Here is a 17,912-nt window from a genome sequence, read left to right on the forward strand (position 1 = left end):
TTGAGGCATTTTACAATGTGGATGAAATGGTTAAATGTTTTCTGTATTTTGGTGATTGTGACATAGGTCCTGCAGCTCCTCTGAAGGGTTGCAAGCCAAAGATGTTTACGTGATTGCTTTGCGGCATGCGGACATATTAGCGGCGGACTTTTTACTTGGCTGTGTGGCGCCACCCAGTGTTCAACCGACAGTCAAAAACTCAGAAAACTCAAAATATATATACGAATTCTTGTATACCCAACCCAAAATCTAATATACTGCGATTCATTTCATGTAGGAAATATCTTGGTTCATTCCAGCAGATAATCAAAGCCGCCATGGGTTCCTTAGATCCTGGCGTTAACATTTCGCTTCTGTTTTGTTTGGGAAGAGGATGTTAGTAGTTAGTAATATTAGTACCGGCGAAAGAGCTACTTTTGTGTGATCGCGTTAGTTGAGTGTACTGCTGGCAACCATGTCTGTCAAGCTGGCGTGAAAAGTGCCTCGCTGCGCAGGTTCGAACTTTTCCGCTGCAGCAGGTAGAGGCAAAGGCATGGTGCGAGTCGGCAAAGCGAATGACGGTTCTGGTTGCGTACCGAGAAAAAAAGAGATCTGTGAAGAGGGCCTGAACGACAAATCATCAGGCAGCGGCTTGTTGTGCTTGTCGTAGAGGGCTCGGAAAATCGTGCCGTCAGCGCGGGTGTGGAAGGCGCATTATAGAAGAGATCTCAGGAATTCTTGCGCCGTCTGTGGGAACTCGCGAGTAGACTCTTCAACACGGGATTGTGGGGTTTATCCTCAATGTATAACAAGCAACCCCCTGCTCTTCTGGATAGACAGCGCCACAGAGGCCGTTGTAAAAACGGTGCCGAATAAGATTGAAAATTAGGTGTAAATACTGTGAAATGGGGCAAAGACAGTGACACTTTCAGTGACACATTCCCATAGAGCCGCGCAAAGAGCGGAGTTCACTCGCTTTTCATTTCCATTTTTTTACGGCTTTCTAGCTTTGTTACAATTTCAGCAGCGGAGACCGTTGCAACAATCACAGCCACCGTCACCATCAACACTCAGGGGGCGTAGAAAGAACTCAAGTTCGTAAGCACCGCAGCTGCTGATGTCAGATATCTTTTGGTTCCTCGCCGCAGCAGTATCATTTCTTACCTTTCGATAATACAGTTGCCGGGGTGCAATAAAACGGTCTCAAGAGAGCCCCCGCATCATGCTTCCTTAATTTCAGCTCCCTTGTTCCTGCCGTCACGCGTTTCCAGGAACGCTTGATGAGCATGGCTGATAGCGTACGCCTAGCACGCATGCAAAATATTAAAATGAGCCTAGACATGCTATTGCATTGAAGGCCTGGTAAGAATAGTGTAGACTCTACTGGGGTTCCCTGGTACCAAGTAACATCCAGGAGGTTATTTCTTAGTAGACAAACAGCGAGCTGCCGGCCGGAGCTTGATGAAGGCTGCCGCGGCAACCGTTTCGGTTTTCTAAGAGCAGAGCTCTTCAGGCCGACAGAAACCTGTCTGGCGTATACAGAAAAATCCCGAGCGCACGTGAGCGCGTGCACCGCGGCGACCGCCCCGCGTCGTCCATGCTTGCGCATGGGCTTACGCCACATGAGCAGCTGCCGCCTTCATTGTCATCGTCGTGTAGTGACCGGCGTGCCACGAGTCTGCTACGCTTAACACAATGACAACGAAACTCTCTAGCCATAACTTCAGAATCCACACGTGGAGACGGCAACCGGACCAGCTGCTGACGAAGTGCAGCTGTACTGAGGCGAGGTCGCGCTATAAAAGTATTTCTCTACATGACTTTGCCATTGGAAGACGACGACGAAGAAGATAACGAAGATTGCTACTGAATGAAATACTGCACATACTTTATTGGAATTTGCTTAACACTGCCGTCCAAAAGTCATTTGCACTGCTGGGGTCTGCCTGCTACCTCTCTCCTGGGATCCGCTGTCAGTGCGAGGAGAAGCTACGTGGACCCCAAGCTCTGCTGTTTCTCCAGCTGGTTACAACTAGGGAAAGCTGTGCCAATCGTTTCCATTCTCCTTTTAACCAACTCCTTGAGACTGCAGATATTCACAACGAAAGTGCGGGGCTTGGGTTCCACCGTGTTCCCACTCCCCATAAAAAAAATATATCGGGCTGCGCCGTTTGCGGAACCGTAGCAATTACCTCAGCACGTGCAACCATGTGATTGTAGCTGCTAAGAGCTTCTTCTTCCCTCTGGGTTCCCCTCGAGCAGTGTGTCTGGTTGCATGGTTCCCTTTATTACGAACTTCTCTAGGCACAACCTGCAGCGAACGAGCTGCATCACACGGGGCATCATTTAACATGTGGTTTGAAGAATTGTTCGAAAACGCACGTTTTGTCTCCCGCAGGAGGTTTTGGGCACCCCATTGGTTCGTGATGAGTGGTGACACCTGCGGTCCTTGAAAAGATACGATTTCACGCAGGAGAAAAGGTAACCGTCAGTCCGGTAATCCGGCCTAGCAAACGCTCATTCCTACTACAATGACTACTAGGCCACTTGCGGTAGCTCTTCGGGTGTCATAAATTTCCATCGCAGTTACCGAAGGAGTCACCGCGCATTGCATGGCGATCCCTTAAATTCCAAGAGGTGCTCAATTATACAATAAAAGGACACTTAAGGCATCTGTAAACATTGCCGTATTAGTAGCGCAAATTATAGTCCGGAGTCTGGACCATCTTGCTACCACTCTCGCTACGTTTACGTGACTTTATTCAGCGAAAAAAACATTTCGGAAATGCTGCTCCCCTCTCTGTATCCTCTTCGCTGATTTCCTATGATGTTTCGTATGACGCAAGACGAGGTGAGTTGGACTGACGACGCTACTGCACGGCTCGCCGACCCTCCAACACAATGAGTCATCCCCGCCTTTAGTCAGCGGGTCGTCTGCGGGTCGTCGCAATGCGTTCGCTTTGTTGAAACTAAGCCACGACACGTTTGTGAATAAAAGAATGTGCCTTTAGTTTGTTAGTGTGTAATCTGTATAAAGCTCTAAGTCCAAGGTCGCTCCACACAATTGCACATGCGACGCTTCGCTGATTGGTACGCTAGTGAAGACCTCTAAGGGCAATTGAAGGCGGGAGAAGAGCCAGCGAATTTATTATGGGTAGTAAGGAATTCATCTCTGCCGGAACGTTTATCCTACAGCGTAAAATCAAAGCGCAGGAATTACGTTTTGCGCTGGGCAAACTATGGGCAAGCGAATTCGCAGGATGCGTGCAGACTGACACTTGTGCGCTGGCAAGTTCTCGGTGGTGTTGCCATAGGCTCCGTCTGCTTGCGGGCACAGTCCTGAATCCGGTCACCCTTGGCCTGTTGCGAACACGCCTCTTATGATACAGGAATAAGCCAGGCCAGCTCCAAACGGGGGGGGGGGAGCAGAGAGGAGAAAGCGCGTGGCATTTTAGTGTCTCCGGTGACGAGAAGGGCGTTCATCCACTGCGTACACCTCGGATAGTGATTGTTACGATTCCAAGCCGTGCTGGTAGGCTTATCTGCCGCAGTTTACAGCCGACAAAATGCCGGCTGCGCGGTATGCCAATTCCTGAGATATCGAGAATGTTCACTCAACGATAACGTCGGACGTCACGAATTTTGTTTCGCTAAGCCGGAGCCGAAACAAGTTTGAATTCTAACCTTGAACATCGCCCAATCACATAGCACCATGTATGGACGTCGCGGCGTAGTTAGTGCGGCCACCGGTGGCCACGCAGAGTAGTTTTTCTTCTTTCGGTATTTATAAAATACCCACCGTCATATCGACTGCATAACTTACAAAAGTGTGTTTTATTGGAGCCAGTCTACGCAGTGGAAGCAAAAACACGAGCTTAGCAAATTCACTTCAGTGTCCATTTAATTCTTACATACTTATACATTCACAACTGTAAAGAAGTGCTTAGGGTTCCTGAGAGTTTATTCAGTGTTGCCACATCGTTTCTAAATGCTAGATGTAGTAAACATTGTAGGAGACACTGTAGCGGTTGCATGCCTGCATTTTGCGATTATTAAAGTCTCAAACGCCAATGCCAACTACCCGCAACATCCCACGAAGTCACAAAAAAAAACTTTATAATAAGGGTGCGTAGGTCTTCCGCCAAATAGGTGCAGGACACTTCGTCAGAGAGTCTCACATGTGCAGTTGGTACTATAAATTATATTCGGCATACAAAATAGCCGGGATTTACGCTATGCTTGTTCAAACAATGCGATGGAAAGAAAAAAGCTTGAAATTCTTGCAACAGCATTTTGATTTTAGAACTGTGCCAGTAGCTTTGGCAGCGCAGCAAGGATATTATGGTGTGTTAATGTAAGTGTCCCTTTGAACAGACAGCTTGTTCCCCTTGAAACAAAAACTGCCTGGCTGTCATCTCAATAAATTTTGTGAAAACACCAGAAACTTTTTTACCCTCCTTTGATCGTTATCAGGATACTCAAAGAGCCGCGTATGCCCACGGAGAGGCAAGGTATCAAGCGATGTTCGGCGGGAAAGACAAGGTACCCGCAGCAGCGGCCTGCCAATACCGGCGAAGGTGTTCCTTCTGGTTTAAGCTACAAGCGACAGCCGGGGTTGAAATAAAGTTCTTTAGTTCCACCGCATTCGTTGAGCCATGGTGTTTGCCTCGAACCGTCATGCGTGGCCATCTTCATGACTTCTTCTCTTACTTGGCCCAACAGTTGTCGCAGGGGTAGCTTCCAGGCATGGCTGCTAAATACCTTGTACACATTGCGCAGGTACCACGATCCGTACAACGTGTCTCTATATGAAACGTATCCAGGGCTTGTTGAGTGCGCTATGTACATGTCGGAGCGAGTTGGCATTCGCTCGAGTCTTAATTCATTGTGGACCGAGCTGCGCGAGTGCTCTCCAATGATGCCAGCATCCACTTCATCCGTCAATGTTGCTCCGCTGTCCCACTCACCTGCAATAAAAGAGAAAAAAATGCCAAATGAGAAGTTGCCAAATGCTATGATAGAATTTGTAATGGTGCCTACTTTCACCATTAAACCAAAACAAAAGTCGCGATTCCACTTCTGAAACGAATTTGTAGAACCGTCAATTCTTGTTTTATGTGCCGCTCATTCTCAGTATTTAAATTGTAGTCAGGCAACATGAAGAGGGACTAGTGCCTTGGTGCAGTTACAGTGAACTACAAGACAAAAATGGTTCAAAAGGGCACAAAAGTTAAGATAAGACGTGGGTCGAACAGTTAAGGGTGCTGCCATCGCTTCTGGTTTTGCTGTACCGTAGTGGATACAATATTATCTTACCACCAAAAGACCTGGTTTGGAATTACGGTAAGGGCCCGTGTCGTTTTGTTTTAAGCGAAGAGCTGTCTAAGCGCTTCGTCGAGCCATTCATAAACAGAACAAACATCAAGAAAATACCGCGCGCACGTCACCGTGCGTCTCTTGAGGAGCGCCGGCGCCGTCCAGGCTTGCTCTCGGCCTTGCTTCATGTGAGGGGCTCGCAAAAAGAAAAGAAAAAATACTGAGCGGACGTAGCAGTCAGCGTTTGAGCAAACAGCATCGCCGAGAAAATTATTGTTGTATGCTCCTGCGTTGCTTGGGGCAACAACAACCCGCGTTTATAAAACTCGGATTTGGCGCAGCAGTGGCAGCCGCGGCGGAGGCGGCAAATGGGGGATGGGGCGACCAAAAATCAAGACCCTCGAAGAGGCGTCTTATCAGGAAACGCACCGCGCTGCCAGGAGAGATAACAATTGCAAAAAAGAGAAGTAGTAGTAAGTAGTGCAGGCCTTCAACGGCGGCGGAGCGCTCCACGAATACTTTGCGTCGGCAAGAGATGAAGTATGGGTTTGATTTGATTGATATTAGGGTTTAACGCGCCGACGCAACGCAGGCGATGAGGCGCGCCGTAGTGGAGTGCTCCGGATTAATTTTGACCACCTGGGGATCTTTATCGTGCGCCGAAATCTCGTACACACGGGCGTTTTTGCTTTTCGCCTCCATCAGAAAAGCGGCCGCCGCGGCCGGGAACCGAACCCGCGACCTCGTGCTCAGCACCGCAACGCCTTAGCCACTGAGCCACCGCGGCGGGTCGAGATGAAGTATGGGAAGTCTTAAGAGGGCACTGTACAAAATAGGCACTTATTTACTTTGAGTTTGACTTGGTTTTATGCTGACGAGCGCGGAATAAACCGGGTTGGTAAAAATTAAGGTTTATGGTTTTCTTGTAACTGGGTGCTGGGAAGTATGCGAAGACCACCGGTTATGTGTCCAGGGGCTCACAAAATGAGATGATAATTAGCCCTGTCAGCAGTCCAGTTAACCAAAATTGAATACATAACTTTTTATTGACTGCAGTAAGTGGGTATATTTGTATAAAAAAGTTAGAGGCAGTCATGTTTCTACACTGTATCAGTTGGAAGAATTCTAGCGTGCGAATGCTAAGAGATATCCTACTCCAAATAATAATTGTCGTTCTCATGATTACGCATACAAACAGAGTTACGAATGGCGCGCAGCCCCTACCAGATGTGACGCAGCTGTAGCGGCTTTTGCGCTTTCTTATCTTTATTTCGCCAGCCCAGAGATGAAGGCAGAGAGTTATCCTCTTTGGCGATGGCTCCGCTCCGTCGTCAGACTAAGCGCCGCACGCCGAAACCGCGTCACATCAGGTAGGAACGTTGCACCGACCCTAACTCTCTTTAAATGCGTAATCATGTGAACGGCAATTAAAATTTTGAATAAGATATCTAGAAGCAAAGACACGTTAGAAAATTCTTCCAACTAATACCGAGTAGCAGCACGACTGCCTCTCACTTTTTAATACAATCATACGCACTTTTTGCATTCAACAAAAGGTAATTGTTGAATTTTATTTAACTGGACGGGTATTAATAATAATTACCCTCCTATTTTGGGACCCCCGTCCATATAACGCATTTGTAAAGGTGGTCTTCGCGTGTCTTCCAGCACTTAATTTTAAGAAAATCATAAAGCTTAATTTTCAACTCCCGGCATACACGGGTAATAGTTCTTCGGGACTTTAAAGGCGCCCGTCGCGTTTATTTTGGTGAGACGAACACCGCTTTGCTATGACATCTGGTTTGCACGGTTGTGCAAGCTGGATTTAATTTTTTATTAGTTTGAAAAATCTCGTATTTTGGTTGCGATAGATGTCTTATAAAGGTTTCACTTGACAAAAAACACAAAGGCGTTGAATAAATCCTGGAAGGAGCTTCCATGATTTTCTGGTGTGTTTCAAGCTATCTATTCGTCTGGAACTGCGCGCAACAGGCACATTACAAGTGAGCGTAAAAGTAGGCCATCGATTAATTAATTTCTTGCGTTTCGTAGGCACTTATGAACTCGCAGTTTAGAAACGCTGATACCTTCCAAATTCAGATTTAATGCACCCGCGAGGAAAGTGCCACCGAAATATTGTCTAAAGGCGTTTTGTGACCTTACGATTTAGCTAAAAACTGGTGCCCTCATTTCCAATTACAGTTGAGGCACGAAACATGCGCTGAGATTATGCATAAAAATAGCCACCACAAATGTTTTGTGTGTCATTCAGCCCAACGACTGTATATGGAACAAGCACATTCAAAACAATCTCGTGCCCGCAGAAGATATGTATCGCCATTAACACAATTTACTACACATCTGGCTTGTTCTAAGCATTTATACGTGAACGAATATATCCTCACCTTATTTACTCACACGCGTGAATGTACGAACTCCTAAAACACTATGATAATAATAGAAGAAACAATGACGACATTTGAATTTTATATCATTTCGTGGGTTATTGGTGAATTAATTGGTGTATCTGCTTCTGAGTTCCAAACTGCAGACGATGTTGAATATGCTATGACTTTTCTATATTTTATTTCTTTTTATTTTAGTACACTAAAGGGCGATGATAATTATTACATACAGGCGTCAAAAACAAACAAAACAAAAGAACAATACGACAGTTCAACAAGAACGGAGAAATAGAATACATCGTTCATTCATTGCTTTTTCCCGTGTTTTTTTTTTATTTCGCAGTGCATGTGTGAACGCAGAGAAGTGCTGTCATAGCGGAACGTGTAAGGTGCTAACAAAAGCAAGGTGAACGATGTACACGTAAGAAAAAATCGTCCGTAAGCACGTTGCAAAGCAATACATGTAAACGTAAATGAAACATTTGCAAACTTTCCGCACGCTACAAAACTACAACGGACTACTAAAATCTCAAACAAGAAATGCACACGTCTGAACAATTTTTAAACAAAGCATTTTTAAGGCTTACTGGTCAATATTTTGGGTGCTAAATGCATGCAACATTGTCTGAAAGGAAGATCACTGGGTTAGTTGAAGGATGCGTTCCGGTAGCAAGTTTCATTCCTGTATTGGTTAAGAAAAGGGGGATTAACTAACGGATAGCCCACAGTAGTAAAGGGAGTGAAAGAAATTGGCGCAGCTTGGACTATTGGTGCACGGTTGGAGAAGCAGCAGAGCTGGGAGCCTTTTTCCCCTTCGCCGGAGACGCACGCGTTGTGCCTAACATGGCTTTAAGAACTTGCCGGTGAATGGTCTCTATGACTGCAGCCCCGGATCACTTTGTCCGCAGCCTTTTACATCTATCCAAAAGTGGTACTCCTGATACATGATCGATGCGTTTAAGAACCCTTCATTTCTCCCGATTTTGAAGTAACCGTTTTGACACATTGTACGCCAGGTTTCACGCACGCACCATGTGCCCACAGATGTTAACATAACTTTTGAGTCGACCAACCGGTCTATGGGGAGGCGCATTGGGTTTTCCCAGAACGCTATCATTCCCACTAAGGTTTCGCTTTAAAAGCGGCCTTGAAGAGATCCAAGTTTTATAGTGACCTTGGTAGTGATGTATGCAATCTGCGTGCACCAGCTCAGAAAGGGACGTAAAAAAGACACTAAAATATTTAAATCAGGAAACTTTCAATTCGGCCACTCCAAACAAAATAACGATTGGAAGGACCGCCTAAGATGCAATTTAAAGTCATGCGTTTCGTTTTCGATACCGTAATTGCCATTTGTCATCCATCACACCATTCTAATAATTTAGTCAAGCCATCCTGTGGGTTAATCACATCATCAATGTTAGGTATTTGCTTATAAAGGAAACAGGCATCCCCAAATACGTGCAAGGACGAGTTATAACCAGATGCTTTATCATTATATAGATTTAAAACAGAAGGGGACCCAAAACTGAGCTCTGAAGGCTTCCCTACTTAACACGGGATCAGTTATATGTGCACTGAATAATGTTGACAGATTCAAACCCGTTTGTCGAAAATTATTTTGTACAGCGAGGAGCTTTGACATCATGTGGTAACTGCTGAACTTTAAAGGGCAGCTGCAACGAAAATTTGCCTGCCGCAAATTCGGTTTCAACGGGTGGTATACACTACTAAAATCTCTTGAGACCTAATTTTAAGCTTCATACAGGCGCAGTATTTTTATAAAACAGTTTGAAAGGCACCACTTCAGCCGACGCAGCACCTCGGAGAGTGTTGCAACAATTGGGGGCCAGAAGTTCGGTATGTCATGTTACAGTCAGGCCACCCGTGCGGTGATCGCCTCTCCTTCGCAGCCCTTTTTCATAGGGATTTACGCTAGTGAGCAACGTAATTCGTGCCTCTTGCACTGCCAGAAGCCATATTGCGAGAAGCTGAGGACGTTTTGGGTTGCCGAAACAAAAAGAGCTAATTCGAAGAGTCCCGGGTCCGGTCGACGCGAGGCAATACGGCGTGGGAGAGGGAGTGCACCAGTTGCACAACGGCAGATTTCGTGGTCCTGACGGCGGCAGCAGGGTCACGGTTGAATCTACGAGCACGCGATACGCGTGTACGGCCTACGCGCGATGATACGATGTTGTCCTGGCTGGCCGGTGCGTCGGCGCGTGAACGAGTACGGAAGATGTTGGGCATTACACGTATGGTCCCTCGAATATACTTGGTAGGGGCTATACTGCAAGCTCGCCGCCGGGCGGCTCTACGAGTGCGCAATACGCCAGAACGGCCCCCGCGAGACGATGCGCTGTTTAAGCGGCCGTTCGGGGCAGGAACGAGTACGGCAGCTGTGCGGCGCCCTGCATGATCGAGGCCGGCCGACTCTACGAGAGCACCATGTGCGAGTCCGGCCTGCCCGTGGCGATACGCTGTTGTCACTGTTGTCCCGGCCGGTCGGAGACCGAACAAGTACAGCAGCTATGCGGTATACTGCACGGAATTCATTCAGTTCCAAGAACTTCGCAAAAATAATAAAAACTAGCGTTAAGAAAATAAAGGACAAAAGGGGTCCCATTTGGCAGAATGGGTAATACAACCAAATCTCCTTGCCACACACCGCCCATACACGAATTTCTCACAGTTACTAACATTTGCAATATCCCCGCCATATTGTTTTTATTTTGAATGCAAAATATTTCAACACTAGGAATTTTCGCAAAGCGCATAATTCAGAATAACGCACGTAATTTATTTTGTCCTTTACAGTCGAGAAACATAAGTATTACGAATTAGGGTAAACAGCACCGCAACTGTTGCGTGAAGCAGAAACCGCAGTTTCTGTCTGTGTTCTCCCAACTGGAGTAGCTATCATCATGACCATGTTGAGCGCCAATTGCTAGCGCCTCCCCAAAGCTCTAGTAAAATGTGCAGTAGCCTAGCCGCTTTTACCACTTTCTCTTTCGCTGCTTTGGGTGTGAGGCACTGGCCGGTCGGTGGTTGGGTTCTTTTCCCGCTATTCACGAGGGCGGGCACGTGTTTCTTTGTTGTGAGTGATCTTGCTGCGACGGTCGTGCGAGATCTAACGATCAATGCAGCTAGTGACACAGCCAAGGAAAAGCGACAGCAGTCATCGTCCCGACGCGAACGAAGACGTCTGTGGCTCACAGAACACCGAATAATATGAGCCAAAAATTGTGGTTTTACTGCACATAAACAAAGTCCACAGGTTCATCGCTCGTCGCGATCATTTATTGGATGAGGTGTTGCGCAGTGTGAAATCCGTCATCTCTGCTGCACTCACCAGAAGAAAATACCTTGTTTCTTCAAATAAAGCTGCTTTGAAGTGAGTGAGACGTTTTGATTTGAGAGTTTGCTTGTCTCCGCATGCGGATACTGCCAAGGTGCGCAATTTTACTCCTGGGTATAGCACTGGCTTATAACCGCAAGTTTGTCATTACAACGATGCTTCAAGATAAAGAACGATTTGGGGTGGTCCCGCGTGATTCCTTTATATGAAGATTTGACCCTAACTGGAGACGAGAAATTTAGACATAGTGCCGTTTTTTTCACTTGAGATCCCATCGAACCTATTTAGCAGATAAGCATGAACCAGTGTTGTACGGAACGGACTTCCTGAAACTAGTTCCTTTTGGGAGGAAAGGAGAAACGCCACCATTCTATTACGCGTCGGTGGAACTGTAACGGTAACTCGTTAGGTTTAAGAAGGAACGGCAGGAACGGCGTTCCTTCTGTAAACGTTACATCGCTTAGAATGGGCTGTTTTTGATGCCAAGGCTTGAGTACGAAAATCCACAAGTCGCTACTGCGTTTCTCTTCCTATATGGTGTACAATTTGCCCGCCCTTCAGCGGAACGTGCTTCTCTAATGTCAAAGGAAGAATAACCACGCAGCGGGCCGAAGCTTATGCTTGCTTTAATTCCGGTTGAGCTTAAGCGGCGTTGGACGGTTGAATAGCGCAGGCGAGGGAACGTTTTTCTTGATAGTATATCTATCTTCACTTCCCCATTACCCCATCCTTTTTCTGCCCCAACCATCTTTCTACCACTACCTCAACCCATATTCCTATCCCGTCCTCCTCCTTTTATTACCTGCGATGCATATGTGCTGCAGGCTGGGAACCTTTTCCCCTCTTACACTCACCTCACCTTTCATAGTTTGTGTGGGGAGACCAAGATTAGCGTATGGCCGATAGAATTGTTTCCTTCCGGGGAAAGGTTTCTAAGTCCGAGCGCAGCTACAGGTACCTTGTGAAACCACCGTATATTGTCAGGGGAACTACCGCATTAGTGCGCGCCAGCCGCGGGTGCGCTGTTGTCAAAGGAGTTGCTCTCGCTGTGAGGTCGTTCAAAGGGTCGCGGGGTCACCGGAAATCATTTGGAATTGCGGGTTTGAACCGCTCAAAGGAAAGCGCGAGCTCGTTGTCGCAAGTTGTTAATCCGAACGTTTAAGATATCATAAATTCCAAACTGTTCTATGCGAGACAAGGTGACCAACCACGTAAAGAAAACTCTGGCTGCGGTGACCGAGCCTTCAAGCGCAGATTTTTCCACCTCGTCCGCGCTCGAATATTTCTTTTTCTTTGGGCAGCAAACCCTTCCATCCGAGGCATAGGATGAGCTGTCGCGGTACCTGCTGGTACCAGTTGACTACCCGCTGTCGCAGATGAGGAACTTCGATTGACTGAACCAACTTTTCGTCAAGTACAACACATCTCGTACCCTCAAGCGCTTCCGTACGACGGCTCTTCAACATTGCATACAAAGTGTTGAAGAAAAAACGGGTTTGTCTGCCTTCCTCCAACATCGAGATGCAACTCTTGCTAAGTCGAAACAAGGGACTCTACTTAGTTGCGACTATTCATTCGGGCATTTTCTCCCACTCATTGTTTTGGTATTTTTTCATTCATTCTATATGTTTTTCTCTTCTGGCATATCACGTACCTTTGTTATGCGCTTAACTATTTTCTGCTTGAAGTACCAAAGAATCTTTCCTTTCAGTGCCACGGCACGTGTTTTTTTGTTTATGCATTACTTTTTATTCATTTGTGCTTTCTCTTTTACTTTATCGTGTCGCAATTTGTGCCCGACTAAATTTTTATAGTGAATATGTTTTTTACGAGTGTGATTAAACTCCGTGTTATTTCCTCTACTTTTCCCTTACGCGTACTTCTAACCATCGCCACTGATTCGTGCGTCACGTCCACATATTTGGCTACCTTTGGTTGTTTCCTTTATCTACTACCCTGTGTGTTCCGCTTACTTTGTAATCTTGTGGGTAGATTTCATGTGTGACTACGCTGCTGACTTTCATTTTTTTGTCATCTTCTTCTGACCTACGCTTGCATTGCGATCGTCGTACTCATTATTTGTTCTGCTGTGTTTATTTACTCAGTTTTTTGTGCTGTATGATCCGCAAAGCTTCACTTTTGTAACCCCTTACTAAATTCCCAGCAAAGGGGTCTGAAAGGTATTCTAAATACACTGTAACATTATATCAGCATTCTTTAAAGGCCTATGAATTGTTCCTTTCGACGTGGTTTCTAATGAAATTAAGACATTAATTTACGTTACTGCATGTTAGTAACTTTCTATTCGCATATCTGAAGCGCAGTAAACTTACTGCGCATTTGTAAGACTGAATTGGGAAGTGCCATATGTGTTGCACATATAATAGACGAGCACCAAAATTGCAGTTAGACATCTTTGGAGTTTGTCCGGTGCTCCCTGAAAAAAAAATCGTCCAGGGGTGTTTCTTTGGATTCTTTTTACCTCCAGGTAAACCGCTTCCGGCGGTGTTCATATTCCTATAATATACGTAGTTTTATGTGACTCTTAAATTCCTCACTTTATTTCGCCTCAGAAATCCGACACCCTACTTTAATTTATAATGAAATGTAACGTTAGTGTAACGACACGTTCCAATGTTCGAAGTGGAACTGGAACGCGTTCTTTTTTGCAATAAAGGAACTTGTAACGGGAACTCTTTTTAAATTGGTAAGGAAGGAGGAACGAGTTTTCGCTCCTGTTTGTGAGGAACGTCTACACCACTGGCACGAACTAAGCGAAGGGGAGCATTTTCAGATATAGTTTGTTGTGCCTATAAGTGCGTCTTGATTATGAGCGTTGTAGCCCCTATTTTGACTATACTGGCCTATATTGGCTTTTAGACGCCTAAAAATGCGTTTTTTGCTATATATGCATTCTGGTTTTTCGAGTCGATGGTCTGCAAGGACTCTTGTAGCTCGCGGTGTTTCCTAGCCCTTTGTCAGAAAAATCTGAAGAAAAAAAAACCCGTACGAAGCGACACCACAGCCAACCTCACCGACGTCCCGCTCCTTTGTTCTATGTCCGTTTTACTTGCTGTGTCCGCGGATGAATGGCAAAAGCTTTTGGCGGTGTGCCCTGTCACTTTCTAACCCAATAAAAAGAAAAAAAAGAACAAAAATGAATGCGGCACAGCCGAGCACATGCCGCTTAAGATGAAACGCGCCTCCTAGGGGACAACCGCATGCACATCTGACAACCGCACGCACAGCGAATTTTAACGTAACAGCATTAATACGTGCACAATTATCCGGTTATCACGGGAGTACCACCGGACGGCAAGTTTAGCATGTGAAGGATAAAGAAGGAAAGAGGAACGGGCTTTAAAGGAATGTTCATCTGAGCTCTTGTGGAGTACTCTTGCGTGACTGCCCTTATCTGCCTCGCCGTTAACCTTCGAAGGCATTTGGGAAAATAGCCATAGGAGAATTAGGCGCAGAGTCTGTTACGTGCTGTCAAATATTGATAATCGGTGTATAGTGCATGGTTCCTGATTGGTGTTAGTCCCGCAGCTTCCTTATTCGTCATCTACTTCAGAACAGAATAGCTCAGTTCTTGTTCAAAATTAGTTCTTGTTCAGTACTTTGTTCAAAGTTATTTCACTTTTACTTTCACTTATTATTTCACCTGTACCATCTATCGGATTAATCAGTGCTGTGAAGAGCTGAGGAGGTCGTTCTTCTCTGTCAACGAATAAATGGCTGAAGTTAAGTCCGTTCTTCGGTCGGCAGTTGTCTCTTCAAGCACCAGTTTCTGATTGTGCCTCTTCCACCAAAACCCATTGTTACCCATAAAACACTGCTGAAGGTGAAACACTACTCCAAATACACTCGCTGGTGGAACTAACAGCATTACAGATAATAAAAACGTGTCAGCAGATAATATTTACCACACGCAAAACTTGAATGCGACTTGGACATTCGCGAGCTTATTTCACAATCGTAGCAGAAAGTATTACGGCAACTGACAGCTTGGGGGCCACTCTGAAGAAGAATTCTGAGCTTAGTAGGAAGGTCGAGGACTGAACTTCCACTTTCCCAAACACGACTGGTTGCTGGTAGAGCCATTTGCTTCAGACAGACCCCTTCCGTTCAGACAGAGCCATTCCTGTAACACAGAGCCATTCCTGTTTGACAATCTGCCATTCTGTCTGACATAAACTTCCCCTATTCCATGGGCTAAAAGAAATGGGGAATGTTGTGAGCACCAAACTTCCTGATATGTCAGAGGAAATCAGTTCATAGAAAGTCCCGAAGTACATGAACGCTAGCCCAACTTCAGTAGACGTTGACTACTGTTTTTTCGCACACAATTATAGAACGAAATGAGGCACAAATTCAAGCCGCTAATAAGTGAAGTGGTTTCTGCTTCTCAGGGATTGTGAGCCTTCTTTTGGGGTCGGATCAGCGTGCATTTTACGCAAATTTGCTAAAATAGCAACTCATATAGGCGCAATGTTCACGAAGAAAATAAAATTATTTTCCCAAAGCGCATTACTCGTCTGCTGTTTTTACTCAAACTAAATTTTTGTCGTAAAATATTTGGATGAAGTAAATACAAATTGAGCCTATACGTGCCTAAAGGACAGTATCTGCTGCCTATAAATGCCGAAATTGCACTTTTCAGTGCCTATTTTAGGCTCTTAAAGCATTCATTCTTCGTGCGTAAAGTTCCGGATTCTAATACTACCAAAATTCGCAATATTAAGTCTCGGTCACGGCGAATGTCTCACGACACCAGTGAATAATCTACAGGGCTTTTGTCGCTGCATGGTGTTTCATGTAAGCAAGCGTCATTAACTAAAGATTTGGCACGGGTGTCGTGCTAAAACGAACGAACCTCTCCGTGTAAACAAATATAATAATAAAATTCTGGATTAAACTTTGATAATATGCGCTCAAACAGAATTCTCACAGTCTAGCCGGAATGTTTCGGCGCTTTCCTTCCACAGTAGCTTTTTTTCTTTTGTTTTCTGCTCTCACAAATGCACGGTGCTTCGCTTAGCACAGGCACTATGCGCTGTGCGAGCGCCCATTTAGCGAAAGACACTGCCTTTTGTATATCTATTTCTTAGCTCTCAGCTTCACCACGACGCCTCGCGATGCCTGTGTTTACGTTTAACCAGACGACTAGGCGTATCTCACCCGCTCGCAGTGGAGCAATTAGGGTTTCACAAACTTCCCAACGGCATTTCGCGAATGTTTTGAGTTTTGACGCAACGAACCACCCGAAACACATATCGGCGAATGCGCGGGCCGCGGGCACTCGATTCGTGACTGATACATCACTTCCTGCCGGCCGTAATGGGCACTGTTTTTTTTTCGTTTCGGTTTAGAAAGAGCCATTTTTGGTCATCTTTCGCAATGTACCGACACATATTTGGGCCTCCAGATTTGTCACGCATCACTTTTATAAGACGCTACCCGAAGGCCGTGTACTTAGGGGCTAAAAAGTTCGTTGCAGTTTTTTCTATTGCGGATGTTTGCTATTCAGCATAAGGGGCAATAAATGTACAGATGCACCCCGGATTCGCGAAGAAATTGGAGCAGGGGGACATGATTTGGTCTTTGTATTCACGCCTTAAAATCTGGCGGACGTCCGGGGCGCGGGCAGCGGGGGCGATGTGCACAGCACGGAGGCTTCGCAGAGCAGGGCAACTCCACACCAGGTGCTCTGCTGTAGCCTGTTCAACTGGAGCGGGGCTAAAGGGGCAGGTGGAGTTGAACGGGGCATGGTATTGAGGTGGCCATGACCTCGTCACAGCGGATGTGAGGGCGACTCCCTGGAGAAGACGTCTGAGCAGGACCTCATCTTGGCGAGACCACCCGCCAGGGAGATCCGTACCGCGCGGAGGTATGAGAGCGCGCGTGGTGCGCCGTAGACGTTCTTTTTCACCGGCAAGGCGAACACCGTTTGACGAAGGTGCAAGAGGAGCTGGATAATGCACAGGCATGGGTTGTGTTCTGGCATCTGCAGCCTGCATTGCGGGGTGGCTGTTCTGTTGGCGCCATGACATGCGCACATGACATGTATAGGTTTCCACTATGTCCTGGATTTCTAGTAGAAGTTTGTTGGACGTGAGAGTTTTACGAAGCTCTCGTACACCTGACGACGAATCAGTGTAAATTGCACACTGTCGTGAAGCGTGGTTGATTATCAACGATGTGTGTAGCAGAGCATCCCGCACTGCAAGAAGTTCTACCTGCGTTGATGGCCACTTCTCCGTTGTTATGTAAGTGCAGGTCACTGGAGTGGGAGACACAGTCGGGCAGAGTAGAGCGGTATGAAGAACGGTATCGGAAGCACTGGCATGGACAAACATCAGCGTAGAGGAAGGGCTAGCAATGTCTATAGAAGGCGGAATCGGAGCACCAACTGTCCGTGGATGAATACGAGCAACAGGTCGTACCAAGAATTGGTACGACCTGCACCAAGAATTGGTATCATGTAGAGCTTGTTGCAGGCAGATACTTTGGATGTGAAGGTCTTGGTGAACAGACCATACTGTGATGTCGTCTGCATAGATGATACTATAGATGTGTGGAACAGCACCATGTCACCAGGCAAGAGGTATAATAGCCATCTTAAAATAGCAAGGGGGCCAGGACACATGGCGGGGCTGGAAGGAACCTGTGGGAGATCCGTTGAGGCGTATGGAGAATGTGCGGTTTGGTAGGTAGAGGGAAATGAAATCACATAGGCGGGATGGCAGGTGAAGGAGATGAAGTACCGCAATTACGGCGGCGTGGTCAAGGTGATCGTACGCTTGGTGAACGTCCATGCCCAGCACAGAGCGAACACAGTGGGATCCGCCGCA

General features: G+C 46.3%; 1 protein-coding gene across 1 annotated transcript in view; it reads right to left on the reverse strand.

Annotated features, from left to right (window-relative positions):
- Positions 1-3,497: 3,497 nt before the first annotated feature.
- Positions 3,498-17,912, reverse strand: part of LOC144146580 (uncharacterized) — a 119,555-nt gene continuing 105,140 nt past the window's right edge. Inside the window, exon 11 of the mRNA XM_077678523.1 lies at positions 3,498-5,086. Within this exon, the coding sequence (XP_077534649.1) occupies positions 4,576-5,086 (511 nt within the window). The 3' untranslated portion in view covers positions 3,498-4,575. The remainder of the gene's footprint in view (positions 5,087-17,912) is intronic.

This window comes from Haemaphysalis longicornis, unplaced genomic scaffold, assembly GCF_048455015.1.
Source record: "Haemaphysalis longicornis isolate Haplotype H1 unplaced genomic scaffold, Haemaphysalis longicornis Haplotype H1 scaffold_7, whole genome shotgun sequence".
NCBI classification, from domain to species: domain Eukaryota; kingdom Metazoa; phylum Arthropoda; class Arachnida; order Ixodida; family Ixodidae; genus Haemaphysalis; species Haemaphysalis longicornis.